Below are 25,141 nucleotides of genomic sequence, written 5' to 3'. Positions count from 1 at the left end.
CATAAGAACAAGAAAGTTTATGCGAGACAAAAAATCTGGTTTGGAGTCTTGATAGGCAGATGGTGAAGCACGGCAAAACCTTACCAGCAACTTCTACAGTTGTGTTAGCTTCAATCATATTGGCTTGCCTTTCCATCTTTGTTTGCAATGCCGAGAGAGGGACCCTGGTAACTGGACAAACCTACGTCTCCTTATCTGCCTCGGCCTGCATCCATAGAGCCAATTCCAGTTTCGAACTGTATAGCCACAGCAGATGCTGCAGTGCACCAGCCGATATGTAGAGTGCCATTGTCTTGTTAGACAGAAGATTGGCGTCACTATGCCGGTTGTAGAATCATGCATATTTATTTATTTTTTTCTTTATCTTTAATAAACTTTGAAGTTGAAAATAAATAACATAAAATGTTGAGGATTCTCGCAACTTCATGAAAAATGAAATTTGACTGGAAATCCCAGAATAATTACTTCACCAAAAAACAAAACTGAGTGTTAAACAGTCTCACTCGGACATACACATTTCATGCGAAAGGAAAAAGCATAGGTTACATGAGGATTAGACATTTATACTTAAGGAAGAACAACTAATATATCATGGGTGTCAGACTCCACATGCAGAATGAAATGTGTTCACATCGAATGTATTGATCTCATCCTAATAAGTTGAAACCTTTTACTGCACAAACAATATGAAAAAATTGTTTGGAAAAGCTAACATAGGCAATGCTGTCATATCTTTCCTAAAAGCAATGAACTTATATGGAAAAATTTAAAGAACTGACAAATTAAATATACAATAATAAAAATAAAAAATACAATATAAAATAATACCATAATAAAAAATACCATAATATAAAATAATACCATAATAAAAAGAATACAATAATAAAAAATAATACAATAATATAAAATAATGCCATAATATAAAAAATACAGCAAAAAATAATACAATAATATAAAATAATACAAAATACCATATATAATAATACTATAATAAGATAATACAAAAAAAAATTAAAATATGTCATATAACAATAAAAAAATATAAAAAATATTGAAGTTTATAAATACAAGTTAATATTTGAAAATGACTGCATGGAAGGAAATTTCCACGCTGAATGCAAGAATTGAAAACATAAGAACTTCTACCTAAGTAACTGAATTTGATAAAAAAAAACCCTGGAAAGTGTTCATATGTTGTAAAACATGGAAGGTGCTCGACTGAGCTTTAATCCCTGGTTCTTCCTTGTAAGAGCAAGAACTTGTTTGCTTATTACAACTAAAATGTTTCTTTCTTCGTCCATGTACCTAGCATTAGGGAAGATTTCCATTGGTAGAGAATTTGTGGAATGGTTGCTCATCTGTGGGACACCTTATTGCAGGATTGCTCCTCTGCAGATTACAACATGAAATCTAGTGTTAACAAGCATGTGTTTTGATCTGTCCCCCATATAAATTATCAAACTTAATTTATTCCATTGATCATAATGTTCTTAGCTTCAGCTGATAATCATTCCATTTCATAAACCCTTATCCTCGAGTGGCTCTTGTCCTTTATAAATTGTAACCCAATGGACTAACCACACAGTTTTACCTTTTGCACTTAGAAGAACTAAGAGACTCTCATTACCAAGGATCCTTCCTGGTAGTTCAGCATTTGTAGTTATGCTCGTGTCTGCACAGATATGCTTCTATGAGATGCATGATAACATAATGACATCGGTAATGACTAAAGTGCTGTTTGAAGAGAGCATACCTACTTCAGAAAATTTAAAATAATATAAAATATTTCCTTCTTTAATCTAAAAACATTTGAAAGAACGGATCAATTAGGTTTCAACAACCCCAGAAAAAAATAAATCTTTCGCTATATTAAAAATTGACTTTGTGTCGGAAAACCAAACAACTCAACGTTGTTATCTGTTTCTTTTACAGCATCAAAAATCAACCGGTGTAGACCCAAAACCCTGTCTCATTTTTCTTATTTTTTTGATGTTCTTGAAACCTAACTCATCCGAAACAACAATAAAAAAATATCTGAAAATATTTGTAATTTAAAACATAACCATTGTGTTGTCAAGTGGAACACAATATACAGATATAATAATAAAGAATAGATTTATTCTGTTAGGTACAATAATAGAAGTCTGTGTCAGGTAACAACAACTGATGAGATGACAAGTAAACCATTAAATGTTTACATTGCAACTTGCAACTTCAACTGAACTTCTAGTTCTTTTCAATTAGCAATATCTGTGAATTTTAGTCATATTGTTTTGATGGACTATTGTTCTTATCTTGAGTGTTATGTGTGCAACATTTCGGTCAATGTAGCCTTCGCTCTTCGTCGGGCATGTTGGTCGCCATCTTGGAAAAGAAGGAGAAAAGTTACAGGCTCCATAGATGGTTTAGGAATGTGAGGTGGTTGGTCATTCTTGCCACTTTTTTGTAAAGCTTTTCAAGTCTTTGATTGAGATTGTCGGACTGACTTCCTGATGAAGGCTGGACGGCAAAACGTCCGAAACGTTGTGACAATAACAACCAAGATGAGGAAGTCAGTCCGACTATCTCAATCAATGAAAACACCTCATCTCAAAAATACAGACAATTACTTTTCAAGTCTTGTCCATTTTTTTTTTTTTTTCAAGAATGACTGATCACGTCACATTCCTAAACCATCTACAGAGCCAGCAGCTTTTCTCCTTTCTTTTCCAAGATGGCAACCAACATGCCTGACGAAGGTTGGAGGTTACATCAACCAAAACCTTTCACAAATAACACTTTAAGATGAAAACAATAGTCTGATCAAAATAATACAAACAGCCTTCATCTAAAAAATTCCGAACTTTATTCATGTTTTTGAAAATTGATGTCTAAGTTATTAATTACAAAAATAATGTTGCAGCTCATACTTAATTGAAACGTCACCCATATTATTTACCTTAATGAATTCTACAAAATTATCAATACTACCTGCAATTGCAGTATAGTTAATAAATTAAGTTGGCTAAGTGGTTAACAAGACGAACTGAAAACCTGGGTGTGCCAAGTTTAAGTCTAGTTTGTTCCACAGAAACACTTTCATCAAACGCACACTTGACCTTGTGCCTAACCTTTTGGAAAGGAGGTGAATAAAATGAATCACACAGTAATCTTTGCTCATGGTTTACTTGGTCCTGGATATGACCTTAAACTATATCCGATGGTGAGGCCCCAGCTTGCGGGCCTTTGGGAGTGTGGAGCCACCCTTTAATTGCCATTGCTCCCAGGTCCACTCTGACCTGGAGTGGTAGTACCTGTTAAGGTCCCAACTATGGATTAAATAGAAACTGACTTGAAAACAACATATTTTATTAAAATTTTTTCCTCAAAATCACTGGATTTGGCATTAACCTGAAAAGGGTTGATGTGTCATAAACCAACCAACCAACCAACCAATATTGTAGTTTACAAAGTTAGCAATTTCCCCTATCGACTACTCTACGATTCTGATCCACATTATTGACCACCTCTGCACCTCCTCCTTCATCCATCCACCTTTTTTTTTTGTTTGTCGCTATTGTTGTTTTTCTTTTTCTGTTACGCAAATGTCTGTCTCTCATTCCTTAGGGAGCAATTTGTATGTTGCAGGGAGAGGAAGGTCTTCGCAAGCATCCTCCGACATCTTATGATATGGACCGTGTGAAGACCACCCTGAAACAGTTTGTGCGTGACTGGAGCGAGTCTGGTCGCAATGAAAGAGCTTCCTGCTATGATCCAGTCATCAGGGAAATCCGCAGAAGGTTCCCACCTCAAATGTGGTAAGTACAAACATGCCAATCAGTCATTGATTAATGGCTGGAATAAATGAAATGACCACAAACAACAAAGAAAAGGAATATTTTCATTTCAGTTTCATTCAAATTTTTACCAAGTAATTTTTTTGCTTTTGATACCATTTTTTTTTTTTAACCTTTTATGACCTAGTTGAACTAATTTGTTCATTCGTAAATAAATGAATATAACGTCATAAATAAAGTGGGGATTTATTCAAACACGCCTTGTACATATTAGTTCAGTATGTGGATAGATGGCAGATACCTCCAGATTGCAACTGTCCATTGCTTACATTTGGTATGCTGCCATCTGTCTCAGAGAGTGGAGGATTTTGTTTGTTGTCATAAACACTTTTTTCAAGCACTATTAATAATCAAGGTAAATTTCTGAAATGCTAAAATTCTCAGTGGTAGTTTAACTATTGAACTTCATAATTTTTCCAGTTTGAAGACAATCATTGTATCATTACTTTTTAAACTAACTAAAATTAAAAAATATCTTTTTAATCATCTACATCATAATTCAGGTTATAAAGGGTAAAAAAAATTTTCTAAAAAAAAAATGATATCAAAATCATAAATTATTTGGTAAAAATTTTGAATAAAACTATTAATGAAAATAATTTTTAAATAATAATAAAACCATTGTGAATTTTTTAAATAACAATAAAACTTGTGTACAATACCGAAACACATTACAACTTTTAAAAAGTCCTTGTGCATCTATCTGTGTGTGTGTGTATTGTGGTAGTAGTGGAGGGGCATGTCATTTTGATGAATTTGGCGAAACCACCACAAATAATAATTGTATTCCTTAATAGTTTTCATTAATTTTTTACCAATTATTTTTTAAGATTTTTTGTTTTGTTTAGAATTAAAACAAAACAACTAAAAAAGTTCTTTTTAACTAATAATAAAATTCTGTACAGTGTGTTGTATATTCATTTATAAGCGGTGATTATATCATATTCTTTAAGGCAGTTATATAGCTAAAAATAACATAGTCTTACCGTGTAGAAGGATTACGTGTATTAAGAGACTTGAGATGAAATGGTGATGTCTTGTAAAAGTAATAAGCTGAAGACAAAGAATACAAGTATTTGGTACATGTCTTTATTTATGGAGAAGCCATTACAGGAAGCGCCAGGAAACTGGAAGTTAGTCCTCAGCAAATGCCTTTTCTAAACATATATATATAAACAAACGCGGTGCTCAGGTTCATTGCAACGCATCAAAAATCTATGCATGTGTATGGAGAAGTGCATAACGTGTAGTTTTGTTGAATTGCAGTGTAACACAAGGTGGTTTTAAAGAATGCATATCTCGGCAGCCGATAGCTGATGCCGACAGTTTGTTCTACTCTTCAGAAATTCTGAGTGTGAAAAAATGTTTCTGAAAGTCGTGACTGCTTGCATTATTTTGATTATTCTGTTATCTTTGTTTTCCTCCACATTTTTGTTCTTGGATGTTTTTCTCCACATTTTTTTATAATTTTTTTTTTTTTTTTTTTTTGCATGGGGGTCACCACTTATCAAGGCCCGAAGGCCACTCAGGGATAAGGGTTATTGTGTGTACAGTAATCAATGAGATAGTATTGTAGTAATCATTAGTATTGGGGGTTTTGATAGTGTCTTACTTAAGGGGGCCGTTTGTCAGGAGTTTGTTTATGTTGGACTTGAAGACATCCAAGTTGTAGTCAGGTGGGAAATAGGCAAGCAGCAGAGAGTTCCACTGGTGTGCAGTTCTAAGAAAGAAGCTTTGCTCATGGAATCTACGTTTGGATTTAGGCACAGATAAACAGTGGGGAAAATTATTGACAATAGTTTCAGCCAGACGGGTGTTTCTCGTGAAAGATTGGCGAGGGGGGACGAGGGATTCGAGCTCAGACGAGCACCTGCCATGGAAATAACAATAAAACAAAGACAGGCTTGCAACATCTCTTCTGTGGGAGAGAGGTTGCAGGGAAGAGAAAAGGGGATCCCCCACTAAACCATGAAGTCTATTTTGTACTCTGTCAAGGCAGGATTGGCTGTTTTTAGCAGCTCCGGCCTAGATGTGGCAGCAGTACTCCATCCTTGGACGTACTTGGCTTTTATACAGATAAAGAATTGCATCAGTAGTGAAATATCTTCTGGAGCGGTAGAAGGATCCCACCATTTTCCCAGCATCCCTGGCAACAGACTTGATATACATGTTCCATTTCAGATTAGGAGTAAAGGTCAAACCCAGAAGCTTGTCAAAACATGAAGCCTCCCCAAGACGAGAGCCATCCATTTCAATTGATGCCAGATAGGGATCAGAGCGTTAATGATGTAAAGATAGAAGCTTGGTTTTGGATGCATTAAAAGTGACCAGCCACCTCTTCCCCCATTGTACCACGCGTTCAAGATCAGAGGAGAGAGAATTAGAGAGAACTTTGTCATTTACGACTTTTGATGTGTTGCCATAGATGGTCGTGTCATCGGTATAGATGTCAACGAATGATTTAAGTATGTGTTTTGGAAGATCATTGATGTAGATCAGGAAGAGAGTTGGGCCCAGGATGGACCCCTGGGAGACTCCAACATTAATACTGTGGGCCTCTGATTTCTGCCCATCAACCACTACTCTTATGAACCTATCAGAAAGAAATGATTTAATGATTGAGAAATGTTATTCTCAACATTTTGGCTAATGTAACCTCCAACCTTCTTCAGGTGCATCTTATGAAATCTGTAAATCTTTGTCGAACTAAGCAATCCGTAGAGAATTTTAAATGGAATCTGTTATTTAATTCAAAAAGTAGAATGTCTCTTCCGTCAGTCATTACTGGGTTGAATTTTTAACTGACTCTTAATCATATTCTTAATACCACCTGAAAATTGAACTATACATTTTAAAATAATATATTAAAAATAGATAATCTATTCAAAATTAATAAATGAAAAATAAATTCACAGGGAACATGAGTTGGAACAGATACCTTGAGAACATTGCCAAGGCTGCTGCGAAGAAGGTGGACTCTCTCTATCGTGCTAGAAAGTTACTTACGCCTGAATGTATCCTGTACCTCAATAAGGTCACCATTCACCCATGTATGGAGTATTGTTGTCACATTTGGGCTCATGCATCTGCTACTAGTCTCCCTCCTGAACAGGGTTCAAAAGAGTCACCAACCTGATGTCCTGAACTGTTATCTAAGATTCAACCTCTGTCCCACTGATGAAATGTTGCATCCCTGTGCCTATTTTACACATATTTTAATGATGGATGCTCTAACGAACTACAAGCCCTTGTACCCCCTCAACGTAAATACTCCCGTTAAACTTGACAAGCAGTAAAGTTCCACCTCTACAGAGTAGAGATCCCTAGATGTAAGAAAGCCTTCCCTAACTGTACTGACATGCAGAAGTTCAAGTGTAATGTGAACAGACATCTTGCTGCTCCACTTTAAATTAAAGTGGCACTGTGCCTTGTTTGGGGGTGAAAATGTAATAAAATATATATATATATATATATAATGGCGTAATAATAGTGATAACCAATAAATGAATATCACTTTAGCAAATGCTATAAGTAATTACATGCTATTCTAATCTAAATCCGTATTAAAAATAAATAATTTTTTGAGCTTTCTAATTTTTACAGGTCTGCTCCACAAAATATTTTTTATACTCTGATAATGACTTATCTTTTATATTAGCGATGGGATGATTTCAGTATTTTATCCGATTCTGATACAATTACTGATTTCAATTCCAGTAGCAAAAGCCGCCGAAATAACACAAAGCCACAGCATAAAAGAAATGACCTGTACAACTATAGACTTTGTTGTGAAAAAGTTCATTACATGGAAATCTATATTTGGATATTTTTTTTTTTTTTATCCCAAAGGTTTTCCTAGAGTTTAAAATGTAAAAAAAATCAACAAGTTGACATTTTTTTTTTGTAAATTATTAAAACTATTTTTCATTCTATCGCTATTTTTTTCTTAGATTTAGTGACTATTTTAAAATTTTAACTAAAACCCAGAGTAATTGATAACTTCTAGATTTATTTTTACAGGCTTAAAAAAGGGGAGGGGGAATATACGTCCAAGGGAAATAATCCCAGGTATAAAGTTATGTCGCTTGCAAATCTACCCATTATAGTATTTATCGATATTGTTAATTTTTGATGCAAGAAGAAGATACATTTTATTTACATTTCCCAATAGAAATAGCTTTGTATTCAAAATCCAAACTTTTGTGTTGCTTGATCGTATACCAATTCAATCCAAAAGAAAAACCCATTCCAACTAGAAAAATAGATTTGATGCTTTGAAATGTTTTCAATTTAAGCTACTAGTAACTCAAAGCTGAACGTTTTCCATAGTCTTGTTCAGATTAGTGTGTCAAACATCGAAGTTGTATGAATTGAAATAAAACCTTATTTATTGCTAGACTATATTCATCGATCAGACTTTTCTTTATATAAACATTTGGCGCTATCTTACTAGGTACGGGCAAAAAATGGGCGGGCAAAAATAGGGGACCTAGTTTTGAAAGCCGATTTATCATAATTTTTTGTAGGTTTCCGACTACTTTTTGATTGTATTTGAAAAATTAGAGACAGACTAAAGTTAATTTCCTAAAGGAAAAAAATATTTGTACACGTTAAAAAAAAAAAAGTTATGAAAAATGTTTTCATGACGGAGCTAACCAATTCAGCTAAATTTTGAAGTTAAATAAATTCATTGTAAAAATTCTGTAAAAGATAAATATTAATTTTCTGGGTCTATTTCAAAGATAATTAGTAAAGTAAAGTCCTAAGATATTGAATTAAATAAAAAAAAAAACATCTTGTTTGTGCAAAAAAAAAACTTAATTAGCCCTCAAAAAGCAAGTAATTTACCGTTCGCCGAAAACGCTACACACTAAAAAAATGTAAACACGATTATAAGGAGGCCCAAAATTTCAGCCAATCAAAACGCTGTTTCAAAATAAAATCATGATAGTAAAAGAAGGTAGGGGTGTCAGATTTCTTTTTTTTTTTTTTCCCAGACGTGCATGCATACATTCTTATTCTGAACGTTTGTATCAATTTTTATCATTTTTTAATTTAATTATTTTTTATGTTCCTGTTTTTAAATTAATTTTTTTTTTAATTATTATTTGAGATTATATAAAAATTATGTTACGCTGAAAGTTTCACATTCTTGTGAGCAAGGAAATTATTAAAATCTTGCATATAAAAATTATGCGAAATCTGTAATTTAAAAAAAAGTAGAAATATTTTTGCTATTATAATTTTTTTGTGTGAAAATATTAAATAAACAATGCTTAATTCAATGATAATATCAGTAGTTCGAGAAATTCATTTTTCTTCGAATTATATCGAATTCATTAATACGGATTTTAGGGGCTTTTTTGTAATGTTCCTGTAAAAATTATTATTTTTTTTTATTGTTACAAATTACGATGTTTTATATAAAAAAAGCAAAAATAAATTCTTGCGTTTTTATTTACTACTGAAAATCATAACTTTAGTAAAGGTATTTTTGTTTAAACAAAATAATACATTTCCACTCAGATTTGAATAAGAATAATAAGTTCATTATATTTCGCGATCATTATTTGATAAATACTAAAAATTTCATTAAAATTGGTTAATTTCCTGAGTTTTGGTGAATTTTTAAGTAAAGGGAGGGGTGAAAATGTTTATACATTTTGAGCATCGGCATTCATTTTGCCCGTAACTAATAATTTACAATAGTTCACTATGCAGAGGGAGACAACTCTCTTTTACTAAGAGATTCAGTCATTTTTTCATCTCATTATTTAGGTCGCTTAACCCAAAGATATTTTTTATTAAATCAAAACATTAAAAGTAAAAACATTAGACTTTAACCTTAAAAAATACAAAGAATGAAACTCCTTTAATAAAACAAGGATGAAACTTTTACAGCTGTGTTTACAATTCTTCTGTAACTATCATTGCATTTTCATTTTTTGTAACATTAAAAATCAGATGTTGTTGTTGTTTTTTTACATGGGGATCACCACTTATCCAGGCCCGTAAGCCACTCGGGGATAAGGGTTATTTTGTGTACAATAATCAATGGGATAATATTGTAGTAGTAGTTAGTATTGGAGATTTGATAAAGTGTCTTACTTAAAGGGGCGGTTCATCAGGAATTTGTTTATGTTGGGCTTGAAGACATCCAAGTTGTAGCCAGGTGGGAAACAGGCAAACGGAAGAGAATTCCACAGGCGTGCACTTCTCAGAAAAAAGCTATGTTCATGGAATCTACGCTTTGATTCAAGCACAGATAAAGAGTGGAGGAAATTACTGACAGTGGTTTTAGCTAGACGAGTGTTTATCATGAAGGATTGGTGAGGGGGGACCAGAGATTGGAGCTCGAACGAGCACTTGCCATGGAAATAATGATAAAACAAAGATAGGCTCGCAACGTCTCTTCTGTGGGAGAGAGGTTGCAGGGAAGAGAAGAGAGCATCCCCCACTAAGCCACAAAGTCTATTTTGTACTTTTTCAAGGCAGGATAGGCTGTTTTTAGAAGCTCCAGCCCAGATGTGGCAGCAGTACTCCATCTTTGGACGTACTTGGCTTTTATACAGATAGAGAATTGCATCAGTAGTGAGATATCTTCTGGAGTGGTAGAAGGATCCCACCATTTTCCCAGCGTCCCGGGCAACAGACTTGATATACGTGTTCCATTTCAGATCAGGAGTAAAGGTCAAACCCAGAAGCTGGTCAAAACATGAAGCCTCCCCAAGACGAGAGCCATCCATTTCAATTGATGCTAGATGAGGAACAGAGTGTTGATGATGTAAAGTTAGGAGCTTAGTTTTAGATGCATTAAAAGTAACCAGCCATCTCTTCCCCCACTGAACCACTCGTTCAAGATCAGAGGAGAGGGAATCAGAGAGAACTTTGTCATTTACAGCCTTTGATGTGTTGTTTTGTGTTATTAATATTTTAAGTTTTGTTACAATAAACAAAAAGTCATCGCAGCTTTAAGTTTCAGCTTGTTTTATTAAAGAGTTTTTTTTTTTTGTATTTTTAACGTTAAAGACTAATTTTTTAAAAACCTTACCATAACATTTACTTTTTAATTAAAAAAAAAAAGAAAGTTGCCGGAGCTTCTTTTTAAAAATGTTTTCATCTGTACTTGTACAGTTTAATCAAGACATTAAAAAATTAAAATATCGAAAAAAGGTTATATTGTACGTATTCGTTATGGAACAAAGTTCTCCGAAAAAAAATTTCACTTAATTTCATCAAGTAGTTTTTATTTTACAGCGAAAAAACTATTTATGATACCGAGCAAAAGGTTTGATTTTTAGGAAGTAAAGCTAGTAATAAAGATTGGGAGGGAGTGTCGTTGCTTTAACTAGAGTTATCTCCCCATGGCGTGTCCAACAAATTCTATAATTCCTGACTTCAACGTGCTCTCATAAAAACATGTTTTTCTGCAGTAAAATAAAAACTACTTGATCAAATTAAATGAAATTTTTTCGGAGATCTTCAGTCAAAAACGGATACGTACAATATAACCTTTTTTTTTTTTTTCAATATTTTCATTTTTGAATGTCTTGATTAAACTGTACAAGTGCCTTTTCATCTAATGACAATATCATTGTTTTTCTCTTAATAGTCATGTACGGACTAGATTTTGTATTATTAATACTATCAAGTTTGTTACATTTACAAAAAATTTGTCGCAGCTTTCTTTTTTTTTTTTTTTTAATGTTTTGATTTAATAAAAAATATTGTTGGATTGAGTGTCTAAAATTATGAGGTGAAAAAATGAACGAATCTCTAAATAAAAGAGAGTTGTCTCCCTCTGCATAGTGAACTATTGTAAAACAGCGCCAAACATTTTAATACAAGCAGTTTTATATATAGTCCCCTCCTACAAATTGATGCGTTATTGAATTTCATAACATGAAAGATTAGTAACAGTTATTAGTTTCATCTATGCCTATAATTTTCATGGGTATATATATATATATATATATGTATATATATATATATATATATACACACACACACGAACACATAGATCTTTATTATAGAGTGGAGATACACATACATATCTATATAAATAAAACAGATGTGTGTGTCTGTGAAAATATTTAACCAATAAACTGTTTAACTACTTATCACCTAACATTGGAATTAACAGGAAATAATGATGCACTAAGGATGGTTTATAATAAGTAAAATCTTTGTTTGGATGGATGAATAAGGATTATTCCATGTCAAATCGTCCTGGGTTTGACGCCCATATCCATAGATCTGGCTGTAGTTTGCACTGCAGATAGACAATATAGGAACTAAGACATCCTGAAAATTCGAGCATGTATCTCCAAACGGTTCCCGATTTAGAGCATTTTTTGTTTTGGCGTTAGTCACATAATGTGACACGTGGGCGACAATTTTGTGATGTCATTTCTTTGAATATTTTCTGATTAAAAGATCCTATGACCATATATGAATAAAGTAATGCATTACCATGCCAGCCACACCCTTTTTTTTTTTTTTTTTTAATTCGATTTTGGGGCACATGTGGAAAAATCCAAAAACCCTTAATATCTCTATAAGGCTTCATTTTTGAGAAAATCTGAAGCCATTTTTGGATTCCTTGGGTCAAAAAACTTGCATGCATGAATTTTTAGAGCCATACGATCTTTCAATCAGAAAATATTCAAAGAAATGACATTACAAAATTGTTGCCCGGGCGTCAAGTTATGTGACTAATGTTAAAACAAAAAATCCTCTAAATCAGAAACCGCTTGGAGTTACGTGCTGAAATGTTCAGGATTTCTTAGTTCCTATATTGTCTATCTGCAGTGCAAACTACAGCAGATCTGGGGATATGGGTTCCAAAATCCCATATTTCTGGATGGTTTGACATGGAATGACCCATAACGCATAATGAAATATGTCGGCAAGTTGAAATGCAAAATGTTACTTTCAGTTTGCTAACATATTTCTATTACTTTTGAGCATACGCAAATTCATTCATAGTGTGAAGTGATTTAAGTTTCAATTTTTTTTATCTATCTGTTGATAGCTCAAACAGTAGGGAACACGACTGGAGTGTTGAATTTTTGGTTTTGATTCTAGCTGATGGCCATTTCTTTACCGACGTGTCATGTGATTAGAACATAACAAAAAAACAAAATCCTTCTTAAGTCATTAAATTTTTTTTTTTCAAATTTTTTTTTTTCAAATTTTTTTCTGCTGTAAAAGGAAAAAAACTTAAAAAAAAACTTAAAAAAAAAAATGTTAAAGAACATCCATTTTTAGAGCGCACTTGTACAGATCCGTCCAATATAATATTCAATAGAGAATTGGTACTGCAATAATAAATATGAGATCTGCACGGAGTAAAATGTAAAGTGTATTTTATGACTGGACAACGCCGGGTATCCCCCTTCCCCTACTAGTGTATATATACTCCCATATGCAAGCATCCCAGTTTTTCAGTTTGTAAATAAGACATGAGTTCAGTATTATTATATCAATAAACTTTGAATATTTATTGGTTTAACCAAATCCTCTGAAAAATTTATCGCTAGATTATATTCATCAATCTTACTTTACTGGATATAAACAATTTTATATAAGTAGTTTATTATCTATTTACAATGACATGCATAAATATTGGATACATATTATTTTTTTCTTATAACTTGTTTATGTTCACCATTTTGCCTGATATTTAATGAGTAATATCTCGTAAAGCTGTTTTAGGTGTGGTAGAAAAATTAACTACTCAAGGTTGAATCCATTTTTTTTTTTTATCAAAGTTCAAAATTACTCTATACAAAAGCATTGGATACATGGCACTTTTTTCAAATTTCCAGTTGAAACTTAAAAGACTGTTAATATTCAAATTTTCGATAGTATTGGAATGTTATCTCTGACCAATTAATGAAGCACATACTTGTTTACAAGATAGTGCTAGGAATCGTTTGACTCTTTGATGAGCATTTTGCAATTCAAAATTTAAATATAGCAAAAACTAAAGAATTATGCAGAGATATAGAATCATTGAATGTCACAAAGGAAGACAAGGTTATTGAAAAATTAGAAAAGAAATGAATCCAGCATTAAGGAAATATCATCAGAAACATGGCGGCAGTATAGAAAACCTTTCAAGAAATGGAGGACCAAGAAAAATAAATGAGAGTACTTGAAGGTGAATCAGCAGAAATGTGCAAAAAAAAAAAACCTCTTCATTACTCCTTCTGAAATTAAAAATGATCTTGCGGATGCTGGAATTAAAGTAAGGATACCATTAGCAGATCTCTATGTTGTACAGACTTTCATTTAAGATAACCAAGAAAAATGCCTTTATTGAAAACCAAACACGTCAAAGAGCAATTAAAGTTTGTCAAAACTTATGAAAAGAAAATGAAGAAAAGTTTTGGAAAAAGGTAATCTAGTGGAAGAAACAACAGTTAAACTGTTCGGAAGGAACACAGTGAACAGTGTTTGGCATAAAAATAGCACTGCTTTCAACAAGCACGATACCATCCCCACAGTCAAGTTTAAGGGTGGATCCATTATGATCTGGAAATGCTTTTCATCCAAGTAAGTTACAAGTTATCCATGGTAGAATGAATGGTAATATGTACAAGAAGATTCTAGAAAAGAACCTTCAGAAATCTGCAACTTTTCTATTACATTGTCTGAATTATGTGCTTTTACACAACAATAATCCCAAACATGTCACAAAGCTTACAAAGGAATGGTTTGCAAATAATTGTATTAGTACTCTCAATTGGTCAAGTCAGTCTCTTAACTTGAATCCAATTGTAAATTTATAGAATGCTTTGAAAGTTAAAGTTCAAAGAGGTAATCACAAAATATAAAGTAACTTTCACATATAACTAAAGCAACTTTACAAGGTATTACTTTACAAATATCAGTCAAAATGGCGAACATAAAGTAGTTATAACAGAAAATAACATTCGTATCCAATATTTATGCATGTCATTATATATCCTCCTTCCATCACCAGATTTATGATTCATCCACATTTGTAATTTGATAAATTTGTAGTGCTTAACAGATCCTGTGGATATGTTTAATTTTAATGGATTCAATTAGTATTACTTATTTCGTTGGGGTGTATTAAACCAGAACCCCCTCCCATAAATCTACCAATGTAGAGTAAAACCCCGGGATATGGTGGCCCTAAGATATGTTTTTATTTTTTGTTAGGTTACGATGTAGAATACAATGTTTTTCTTGGCCCCTGGTTACGATATTTGCCCTGCCTTACAGTGTCATTCATAATGTTATAATAGAAATCTTACCTGTCTGTTTAAATGTATGTATGTAGGTATGTATGTATGTCTCGCAAAAACTTTGACAGAGACGACAGATTTTCACAAAATTGGTATCATTATGAAGTGTGGCCCTTCGGACGACAAATATTGAAAAATTGGGCAAAAACATTAATTCTTTCACCCCAACTGGGCACTTTTCTACAAGGAAGGGTCGGTTTTTTTTTTCGCCGATATTTTCAAAAGTCATTCCCTCTTTTCGATCGTCTAGCCTTAATTTAAACCTACGTTGCTTCCGGTTTGGCAATGGGCACAACCACTAACGCGTCACGTTTTTTTTTTTTTTTTTTTTTTTTTTTCACTTTTTTTTCCTCCTTCGCAATACGTGTTTAAGCCTGCCTGCCTACTACCACTTTTTTTTTTCTGTTTTTTTTTTTTCGGCACCCAGGCTAGTCTATGATATAACTCTCACCTGTCTGTTTAAATGTATGTATGTATGTCTAAAATTTTTGACAGAGGCGACGGATTTTCAAATATCAAAAAATTGGTTAAAAACATTAATTCCTTCACCCCCAACTGGGCACTTTCCTACAGGAAGAGGTCGCTTTTTTTGCCAATATTTTCGAAAGTCATTCTCTCTTTTCAATTTACTAGCCTTAATTTAAACCCTCTCCATTTCCGGTTTGGCGATGGGCACAACAGCAAAGACGTCACGTTCTTTTCCTTCTTCGCGGTATGGGTTGGAGCCTCGCTGCTTACTACCACTTTTTTTTTTTTTTTTTTTTGCTCAACACAAACCTCCAAACACCCGGGCCATGCCGGGTACCCAGGCTAGTCTATATATATATATATTGTTACGACGTATCCCAGTCCTACTGAGGACGGTGGAGATGGGTGACGTAACAAAATATATAAAAAAAATAAAGTTTCCCAGGTTCCTTGATAATGTGTTGTTATGGGAATGGGATAACCGTCTCGAAGACAACAATAAAATGGGATGTACTGGACAACGAAATCACATAAGAAATAACAAGGACAAGTATCGTCGAAAAATTAACAAACTTTTATTTATATAAAAAAATAAAAGAAAATTCAAGAAAAGAAAAAAAAAATTAAATATGCCTAACTAAATGAAATGATTTAATGATTCAAATTCTACCGAGAGAAAAATATATCAACAGTCAATGTTCACATAAAACAAGAAATCGTCTGCTCAATTAGATACAGGTTATAGGGTAAGAGAGAGATGTTGGAGAAATTAAAGTTTTGATTGAAAAACTCACTTAATGTCCTTTGAAATGTGACTTTTCTTTCGTCTCCTTTTTTTTTTTTTTTTTATATATATTTCTTTCCTGTAAATTGTTCATATTTGATTACGCACGCGCAGGTTAATTTTCATATTTTTGTCCTTCGGATGATTTATGTTTCATTACGCGCATACGTATTAATTGCTCCAAATATTCGTTTCCGAAGCTCATCGAAGTCCTTGATTTATAGTAAAAGTTTCACTGCTCCATGATTCCTTCCTTCGCTGGGTTCATTCTTTTATTCGGTCAATATTCTAACTCTGACCGCTGATCCTCGGCTGGTGTTGTTGATATTTACCTCCGCGACGCCGCTACCGACCTTTGCTGACTTACGTCTTATTGCTTTGAAGCGCGAAGTTCCACTGCCTGTTGACAACTTTTTTCAGGCCCCCCTCTCTCTCTATACGATCTACCTCTCTCTTTATCTACACAGTTTCTCTCTCTTATTTATCTCTATCTTTCTTTTCTCTTTCCTTTTACACTCTTTGTTCACAGTATCTGTCTCTCCCTTCTCCTCCTGTTCGCAAGCCTCCTCCTTCCCTTTTTTTTCTGTTTTTTTTTTACAAAATGTGACCGAGCAGACGTGAATTGGATCCTTTTGGTGCGAAAAATGATACAGTGAATAAAATATACTGAAAATATATCTCCTCTCGGCTAAAAATCAATAAAATAATTTATTATACATTTTAATAAATGTATCACAATATATATATATATAATGTATAAAAGGCAAAATGGGCATTTGTTTGTGTATATCTGCCAAAAGCTTTTCAGATCAGGGTTCTCACGTCGGTTAGATTCCACAAGAAGTTTTCGCATACTTCCTAGATCATAATATCTCAGATTCGCAAACGGACATCCTTTCTTTCCTTTTTTTTTTTTTGATTGAGTTATACAAAATTCTCACCGTGGCGTCGTCTCAGCTGTTTGTTTGGCTTTTTCATATAAAGCGAAACTGTTCGAAAAAGTGGCAAGCATTTCTTGACCTTTGAGCCAGGATTTCTGATGCTTCACCTAAATTAATTGCTCCTCAGTCATTGTAGGGGAAACCCTTTCATACTGAGACAATTACTATTTATTACATTATTTACAGAATGCCCCCTTTTTTGGGTGAACTGGTTTTTCCCCCCACATTAAAAAGACTTTGTGTCTAATTTGCTTTCATGGGGAAGCAAATAAATACACACACAACAAAAAGCATCCAGTTTAAAAGATGCGTGGCAACTCCTATGATTTTTAAGTTAATTACCATCTCATTAAATTCACTATACTCTTTGGCCTAATGGTTAGCTAGGAAGCCTAATTTTTTAATTCAATCCCACCTCTGTCTCTATTTTATTTTTTTTATTTTGTCTTTGTGCCAATATCCCCCACCCAGACAAAAGTTAATTACCAACTCCTTTTAATTCACTATCCTCTTTTTTTCACGTTCTTTTCCTCCTTCGCGGTATGGGTTCAAGCCTGCTTGCTTATCACCACTTTTTTTTTTTTTGTTCAACACACACCTCCAGGCTAGTTTGATTATATGCATGTGTATTATATACTGTACTGTATTTTGTTACTAATTTTTAATACTGTATCTCGGGGTTCTACTGTACTAAAAAAGACTTCCCTAAAGACCTTTTAATTCTAACAGACTAATTCAAGACTATCCATTCAGTTAGACCCTAAAGCCCCTATTGATTATCAACTATTTAAATCGCATCACATCATTAAATTATTGATTTAATTATGTGATTTCATTACTTAACCTAATAATAAATCATTAAGATTCCACCTATTCTATTTAATTATCTAATCTAATTATTATCGTCATAAGATAAAAATCTGTATTATCCTATTAATCTAATTCTACTGTGAGATGTTGGATAGAGGAAAGTTGTAAAGTTAAATGCTTAATAGAACTACTCATCTCACTAAGTCCAGATTACATACTTTTATATTTTCTTGTATATGGGTTGCCATAAAAGCTTTATTTGGCATAATTAAAATATGATTAAATTATAATTGCCCTTTTGATTTAATTTAATTAAATTTTATAATCTTAGAAACTAAAGTAATTAATGATACTGTTTCCCAGTGGGATATATACAATGGGAGCAAGTCTACCGTATTTAAATTAACTCGGTAATGAATATGCATTAATTCCCAACCCTTATTAATATTGATTCTATTTTTAACTCGCCTACATAGTCAAATTAATTAAACCATTTTCTATAGTGTTCAACTAGGTTTGAGATAGAATCGTATTTACCTGTTTCTGAGAAGACAATTTTGTAGGATTTCCTGCCTTTTATTTAGCAAATTATCCTTAGATGTTATTATATTGTATGACTTCAAGATATTCAAGTTGCATTTTTTCTTTGGTTGCCTATATACTTGTTCACTCTACATAATATTGCCCACTTTAACTCAAAATGAGTATTATTCCTAATTGATTCTCTCGCATATTTGGCCAAAGGTGTGAGAGTTCTTCCAAGCTCTGGATTTATCCTATGTTTGAAAGAGTATGTGTGGTTTCTATATCTGTCCTTGAAATTCCCCGTGTTAGATTCCACATAAGTTTGCATATTATTCCTCATCACTACATTTATAGACTATACTAGCATCGAAAAATTGGCTAAAAACATTAATTCCTTCACCCTCAACTGGGCACTTTTCTACATAGAGGGGTTGCTTTTTCCGCTGATATTTTCGAAAGTCATCCCTTCTTTTCGATCGACTAGCCTTAATTTAAACCTTTGCCACTCCCGGTTTGGTGATGGACGCAACGACAAAGACGTCACTTTTTTTTTGTCCACATTCTTTTCCTCCTTTGTGGTATGGGTTTGAGCCTGCCTGCCTGTTTGCTGCCACATTTTCTTTTTGTTTTTGCTCAACACACACCTCCAAACATCCGGATAATGCTGAGCACCCAAGCTAGTTTATTATAAAAATAAATACTATAGGTATTAAACGTAACATTAAATTCCTTAATTCCTAAATTGAAACTAGCGAGGGGTACCCGGCGTTGCCCGGGTGTTTGGAGATGTGTGTGAAAATTCCAGGGGGGGGGGTTAAAATTAAAAAAAAATGTTTTGGTAGGTAAGTATGAGGATCGAACCCGAACTGTTGAGGCAAAGTTGTAAATTAAAGTGTGAAAAAAAAAACAACAGTGTGACGGTTTTAACCATTGGGCCACTGCGAGATGCTAACGGAAACACTAGGAAAGATTAACAAGATGTTGGTTTACATTACATTCAAACTTCTGCATATTAGAACAGTCAGGGAAACTCGTAGCAAGAAGGGAATTCCAAAGTCTAGCTGTTCAAAGGAAAAAACCATTAGAGTAGAAAACTGTCTGGCATTTAGGGACCTCAACAGTGAAGGGGTGAGATTTTGTTAAGCGGGTTTGTCGGGTTATGTACGTTGAGGGAGCACAAGTGCAACGAGTTCATCAGAGCATATTCCACTAAAATATTTGTAAAATAGGCACAGAGATGCAACTGCGGCGATGAGACTGTAGCTTAGTTGACTTGAATTATAAACTCTTTGAATACGAATCCATATTCATCCTTAACTGTGCATTGAATGGATACCATGATAATAAGTTCTCTGCACCATAACAAAAGATCCATACACAATTTCAACCAAATCGTTCTATTTCTGTAAAAAAAAACAAAACAAAAAACAAAAAAAGAAAGTTGAACGAACAGACAAATTAAGAGAAAAATATAGATTCCTATTTCAGTCATGTAAATTATTTAGTTGAAAGAAAACACACTTGTGTTGGATTAGGTTCACCTCTTCACTCACTAATTTATTTATGATTAGAATCTTCTTTTTAAAGCAGACTAACCTAACAAGCTGCAGAATCACACCCCTTCACTGAAGAGCTCCTTAGATGCCGGAAAGCATTTTACTCTAATTGTTTGTTCTCACCAACTGCTAAACTTTGATATTCCATCCTTGTCTCCTTCTTCCTTGATTACATGAACATGCAGAAATTTAAATTTAATGTGAACTCAACTCCCTACATAGTGTCGCTGTAGACATGGTCCCAAACAGTAGCTACTTATGTCCAGGTGGTAATGTACCTTGTTTGAGGGGCGAATAAGAATTAAAAAAAAATATATATATCTTTTCAAAACTTTACATGAACTTGCGTTTCTTTCTACAGCAAGGGAAGTAACTCTTGATTCAAACGATTGTTTTTCTTTTGTTTATCTAATAATTCATAGCTACTTTGCAGATTTATGTAAGAGATTCTTTTTATGTCACGTGATATTATTGTAATTAAATTTCATTAGTATTATTTGGACTACTCTTCTCATCTTGGGTGTTATTCTCACGACGTTTCGGCTGTCATATCCTTCGATCTTCTTCAGCTGCGTCTTATCATAATCAGGAATCTGACTGTAAAAATTATTATTTTGTTAAACAAAACAACCCAAGCTGTTGTTATCCATTATCATAATCGAAGAATAACAAAGTTTTAATCATTTCAAACATCTACAGGAATCTGTTGATATCCCATAAAACCTAACAATCAGCTAGTGACCGAACTGGAACAGCATTCACCCTAAGCAGGTTGAAATGATTTCCTCCGAAGAAAGAAATTTCACAGGAGTATCAAAATAAATAAGTAGTCTCCAGTTGTTTGTATATCCATGTTATGATATTCTTGCAATATTTTGGGCAATGTAACATCAGAGTTTCTTCAAGCATAGCTTGTCAAACTCGGGGTATCTTTCTGAAAATTTGAAACATAATGTATAATCATAGTGCATTGCTCGGTTATAAAATACGGTTAAAAAACCCCCAGAAAATACGGTTAAAAAAGACCAGGACTTTAGTGACATCAGCCAGAAACAAAACCAAAAGTAAAATTTTTGTAAGCAAAAAAAAAAAAAAAAAAAAAAATGCAGTCTACTGTGTATGAACTTGCATAACTTGGGTTCATAAGTGAACACACTATCAATGAGACCATGATCACACAGATGTTATGAAGTCGCAAATTTAGCTTTTTAAAATGAAACAATGAATTTACTATTCACGTATGAGTGATTTATAAACAACCTCAAAACTAAGAGTTTTATCTGACACCTCCTTCAAACAAAACAACATTATTACATGACATAATTGATGATTTATTTTGTAATCTTTTGATATTATGTGTCAGAGAGATTGCTCTTTCTAACAGTACAATGTTTATGCCGCTTTGATGCGGATGATAAACGCTTTTAACGGACATACAAACACACATACACACTAATACACAAATGACTGAGATTTATATAATAGATTTCTACCAATCGCTTTTCCAAATAATTGCTTTAACGTGTGAAGTAAATTATCAGCAAATAAAGATACAGATTATGACGAAAACAATGGTGCGTGCGTTTCATAAAACTGTCAAATATCAATATTGCAAATCCAATTTCTTTAGTCCAAATGACATGTAAAAAGCTTCTATCACAAGTACAGTCTCCCCAATGCACACAGTTTAATTTTCTAATGATGCAACACGTCTCTACGACCTTTGACCTTTATCAATGAGCTGCATATATTCATGCCAAATAAGACTTCCTTTAAACGATCAGATAATAACTGAGAGATTTTTCAAAATCTTATCAGGATTAAAAAATTCTTTCATATTTTTAAAACTAATTATCTTGCTTTTTTTTATTTATTTAAATTTTTTTCTTCGTCTTTTGTAAATAAAAAAATTAAAATTGCTTTTCTTTTGTTTTTTTTTTTTTGCTTTCACTTTTTATCTTTAAATTTTGTTTCTATATTTTAAAATCAAAAATGCTCAATGTGTTTTCTCATTTTTGACTAAATGATAAGTTTGGCGGACCAAACAAAAGGAGACAATTCTGTCAAATGTAATGAAAATATTAAAAATAATTACTTTCTAATCAAAATTATTTGGTACCCATTAAATATATTCACGATTTCAACCATCACCTTTGAGACATAAAAGGAAGGCATAATTTAGCATTTAACTGCTTAGTTTAGTATTGGCGTTAATGAAGGAATATTTTCATCCTCATCATCATTAAGTAAATGCTATACTCAGCTAATGTACTTCCTAACTTTTGGTGTAGCGCTACCGGAAACGGTGACAAGGCAAACCAATTCCTCCACTTTTATTCTTCTTCAATATTTCTATTTTGAAGCGTTTTATTGAAATAAAATATAAGAAAAGAACATTATTGAAAAGAATAAAATAAAAATTAACAAAATTATACAATAAAAATTAACAAAATTATACAATAAAAATAACAATTATACAAATAAAAATAACAAAATTATACAAATAAAAATAACAAAATTATACAAATAAAAATAACATAATTATACAAATAAAAATAACAAAATTATATAAATAAAAATAACAATCTTTAACATAAAAATGTTATTTAAAAATAATATACAAATAAAAATAACATAATTAGTCTTTTTCGATAGTCATCTGCAAGAGTTTCTGTAGCGGTGGAGAATCAAAGCCAACTATTTTTGGAATATTATGTGTTGGATACGTTTTGTATGATGTTTGACATTTTATCTTAATTTCAATAATTGTTATTTTTATACTTTCATAAACATATATCTATTATATTAATTCAAATAAAAAAAAAATTATTTTTAAAATAAAAAAAAATTTATTTTTATAAATTCATAAACACGTATTTCTTACAAAATTTTAAATGAAATAAAAACTTATTTTTGAAATTTGTTTTTAAAAGTGCAAATAAAGAATAATTATTTTTATCTGTATAATTTTAATTTTTATTGTTTACTTTTCAATAATGCCCTTTTCTTATATTTTATTTCAATAAGTCACTTCACAGTCGAAAATAGTGAAGAACAATAAAAGTGAAGAAACTGATTTAACTTGCCACTGCTTCCGGTAGCGCTACACCGGAAGTTAGGAAGTACGTTAACTGTCTATAACCGCTGAATAATTTCACAATTTAAATTACATTTGACAGAATTATCTCCCTTGTTTTGAGCTGTGGTCAGCTAAATTGTCTCATGACCTTGTTTTGATCTTTTGAAATTTTACTTATTTCTAATAATAAGAAAATTTATTTTAAAAACAAGTCCAAAAATGTCCTTCATTTTTTTTTTTTTTCCAGAGTTGTTTTCTTGACAAAAAACAGATGAGAGCATATTTTACTCCCGACATGACTGGTACCGATATTCCATTTGTTGTTTACTGAGGGTATAGAGAGAGGAAAAAAGTGAGATAGAGACTCCTTCTGTATATATGTTTCGTGTCGCGTCGAACCATGCTTCAGCTCTTGATTTATACGCAATAATTGTTGCATCTGCTGATGAGATATCATTATCACAGCAATTGCATGTTGCAATGTCTGCGTATCAGAAGAGGTTTGCTGTATATTTTTTTTTTTTTTTCATTTTGCATTTTAGCTGCTTATTTGCTTATTTTTATTTATTTATTTTTTCAGGATGTTATCCCCACCCCCTCACTATCTCTGCCACAAATTCTTTAAAAAATTAAGAAAAATCAATCTGAAGTCTATTATCTAAACGTCTCTCCCTAAGCAATAGGAAATAAATCTTAAATCTAATATTTAACATAAAAAAAAACTGTTGGTGTGTTATTGGTAAAAAATATTGTTTTCTATATATTGTGTATATGGAATTAAAAAGAATTGATTTAACTAAACATAATATTTAACTCCTTCCATTTTCTTTTATTTTATTTTTAAATTACCCATCCAAAACCAGGCAGGTCTATATTTGTTTGTTTGAAAAGTGAATTTGAGAATACTTTTTCTATAAAATTATCAATATTTTGTAAGTTTCATAGGTTTGAAAATTTTTATTATTCTGAGTATTCATGGTATAGACATTACATGCACACATAGTTTTGTAAAGTGAAATTTTATTTTCAAATGAAATTATTTAAATTCATTGAAAAACAATTTTTTTCTTAGTGTCTGTTTCAATTTGAAATTTTAAACACAGTGCAGAAATAAACTAATGAAAAAATATTTTATGTTTTGAAAATAGTTATTAAAACATCACAATTGTTAAAAAAAAATATAGTGACTTGTAATTAATAATAAACATATGAAAAACAGACTTACCACACTGGACTTAGAACTAAAACTTTCAAGACTCATAGAATAGAAAGCTGGAAGTTAAGCAAATGCAATGTCTCAAGATAGTAAATCTGGTTTCAGAGATATTTACATTCAGTGTAATTATCCTGAGTATTCTTGGTATAAGTATTACACACACACACACACACACACACACACACTGGAAAGAAAAAATAAAATATAGATCTGAGTTTGTTTTATTTGTAAGTATGCCAAAAACTGGAAGTTATAAGCAAATAAAGTGTCTCAAGATTGTAGTTTCAGTGACAGAACGCAAATACATGACATTGTGAAAAATACTTATCGTGAATATTCTGGATATAATCAATGAAGAGGTTAACTGCGTTATGGTTGACAAGGGAGATAACTAACTGTAAATAATATTGAAAAATCTTTCCAAATTATTAGTGGTACGCTTTTTCGTTACTTCTGTTCATTGTATAATCTATTACCATGCACGTTTTTTTCTTTATTTATTGCTAAAATTATATGTTATTAACGGAACATGCACTTTCAAGCTTGGATATCCAGGAAACTGAAGAAAAAGAAAGCTGTTAAATAATTAAATATTTGTAAATAATTTTCCTTGGAAAAAGTAAGTTACCGTTTTGCGTACATTACAG

At 32.3% G+C, this 25,141-nt stretch overlaps 1 protein-coding gene across 8 annotated transcripts in view; it reads left to right on the top strand.

The window, feature by feature from the left end:
• Positions 1-25,141, top strand: part of LOC145245740 (carnosine N-methyltransferase-like) — a 380,463-nt gene that overhangs the window by 27,079 nt on the left and 328,243 nt on the right. For 3 of the 8 annotated variants that reach the window (XR_013863030.1, XM_080107334.1, XM_080107336.1), the window contains exon 3: positions 3,628-3,794. Coding sequence is in view for 7 of the 8 variants with exons in the window: in XM_080107334.1 (XP_079963460.1) it covers positions 3,628-3,794 (167 nt within the window). In the remaining variant the exon portion in view is untranslated. Of the gene's footprint in view, positions 1-3,606; positions 3,798-25,141 lie in introns of all 8 variants that reach the window. The other 5 variants (XM_080107331.1, XM_080107337.1, XM_080107335.1 and 2 more) reach the window with 3 other exon arrangements.

Source organism: Euprymna scolopes, chromosome 23, assembly GCF_053919585.1.
Source record: "Euprymna scolopes isolate OS-2025 chromosome 23, ASM5391958v1, whole genome shotgun sequence".
In the NCBI taxonomy this organism is placed as follows: Eukaryota; Metazoa; Mollusca; class Cephalopoda; order Sepiida; family Sepiolidae; genus Euprymna; species Euprymna scolopes.
Note: the sequence above shows the minus strand (reverse complement) of the source record. Positions and strands in the feature narration are given on the sequence as shown.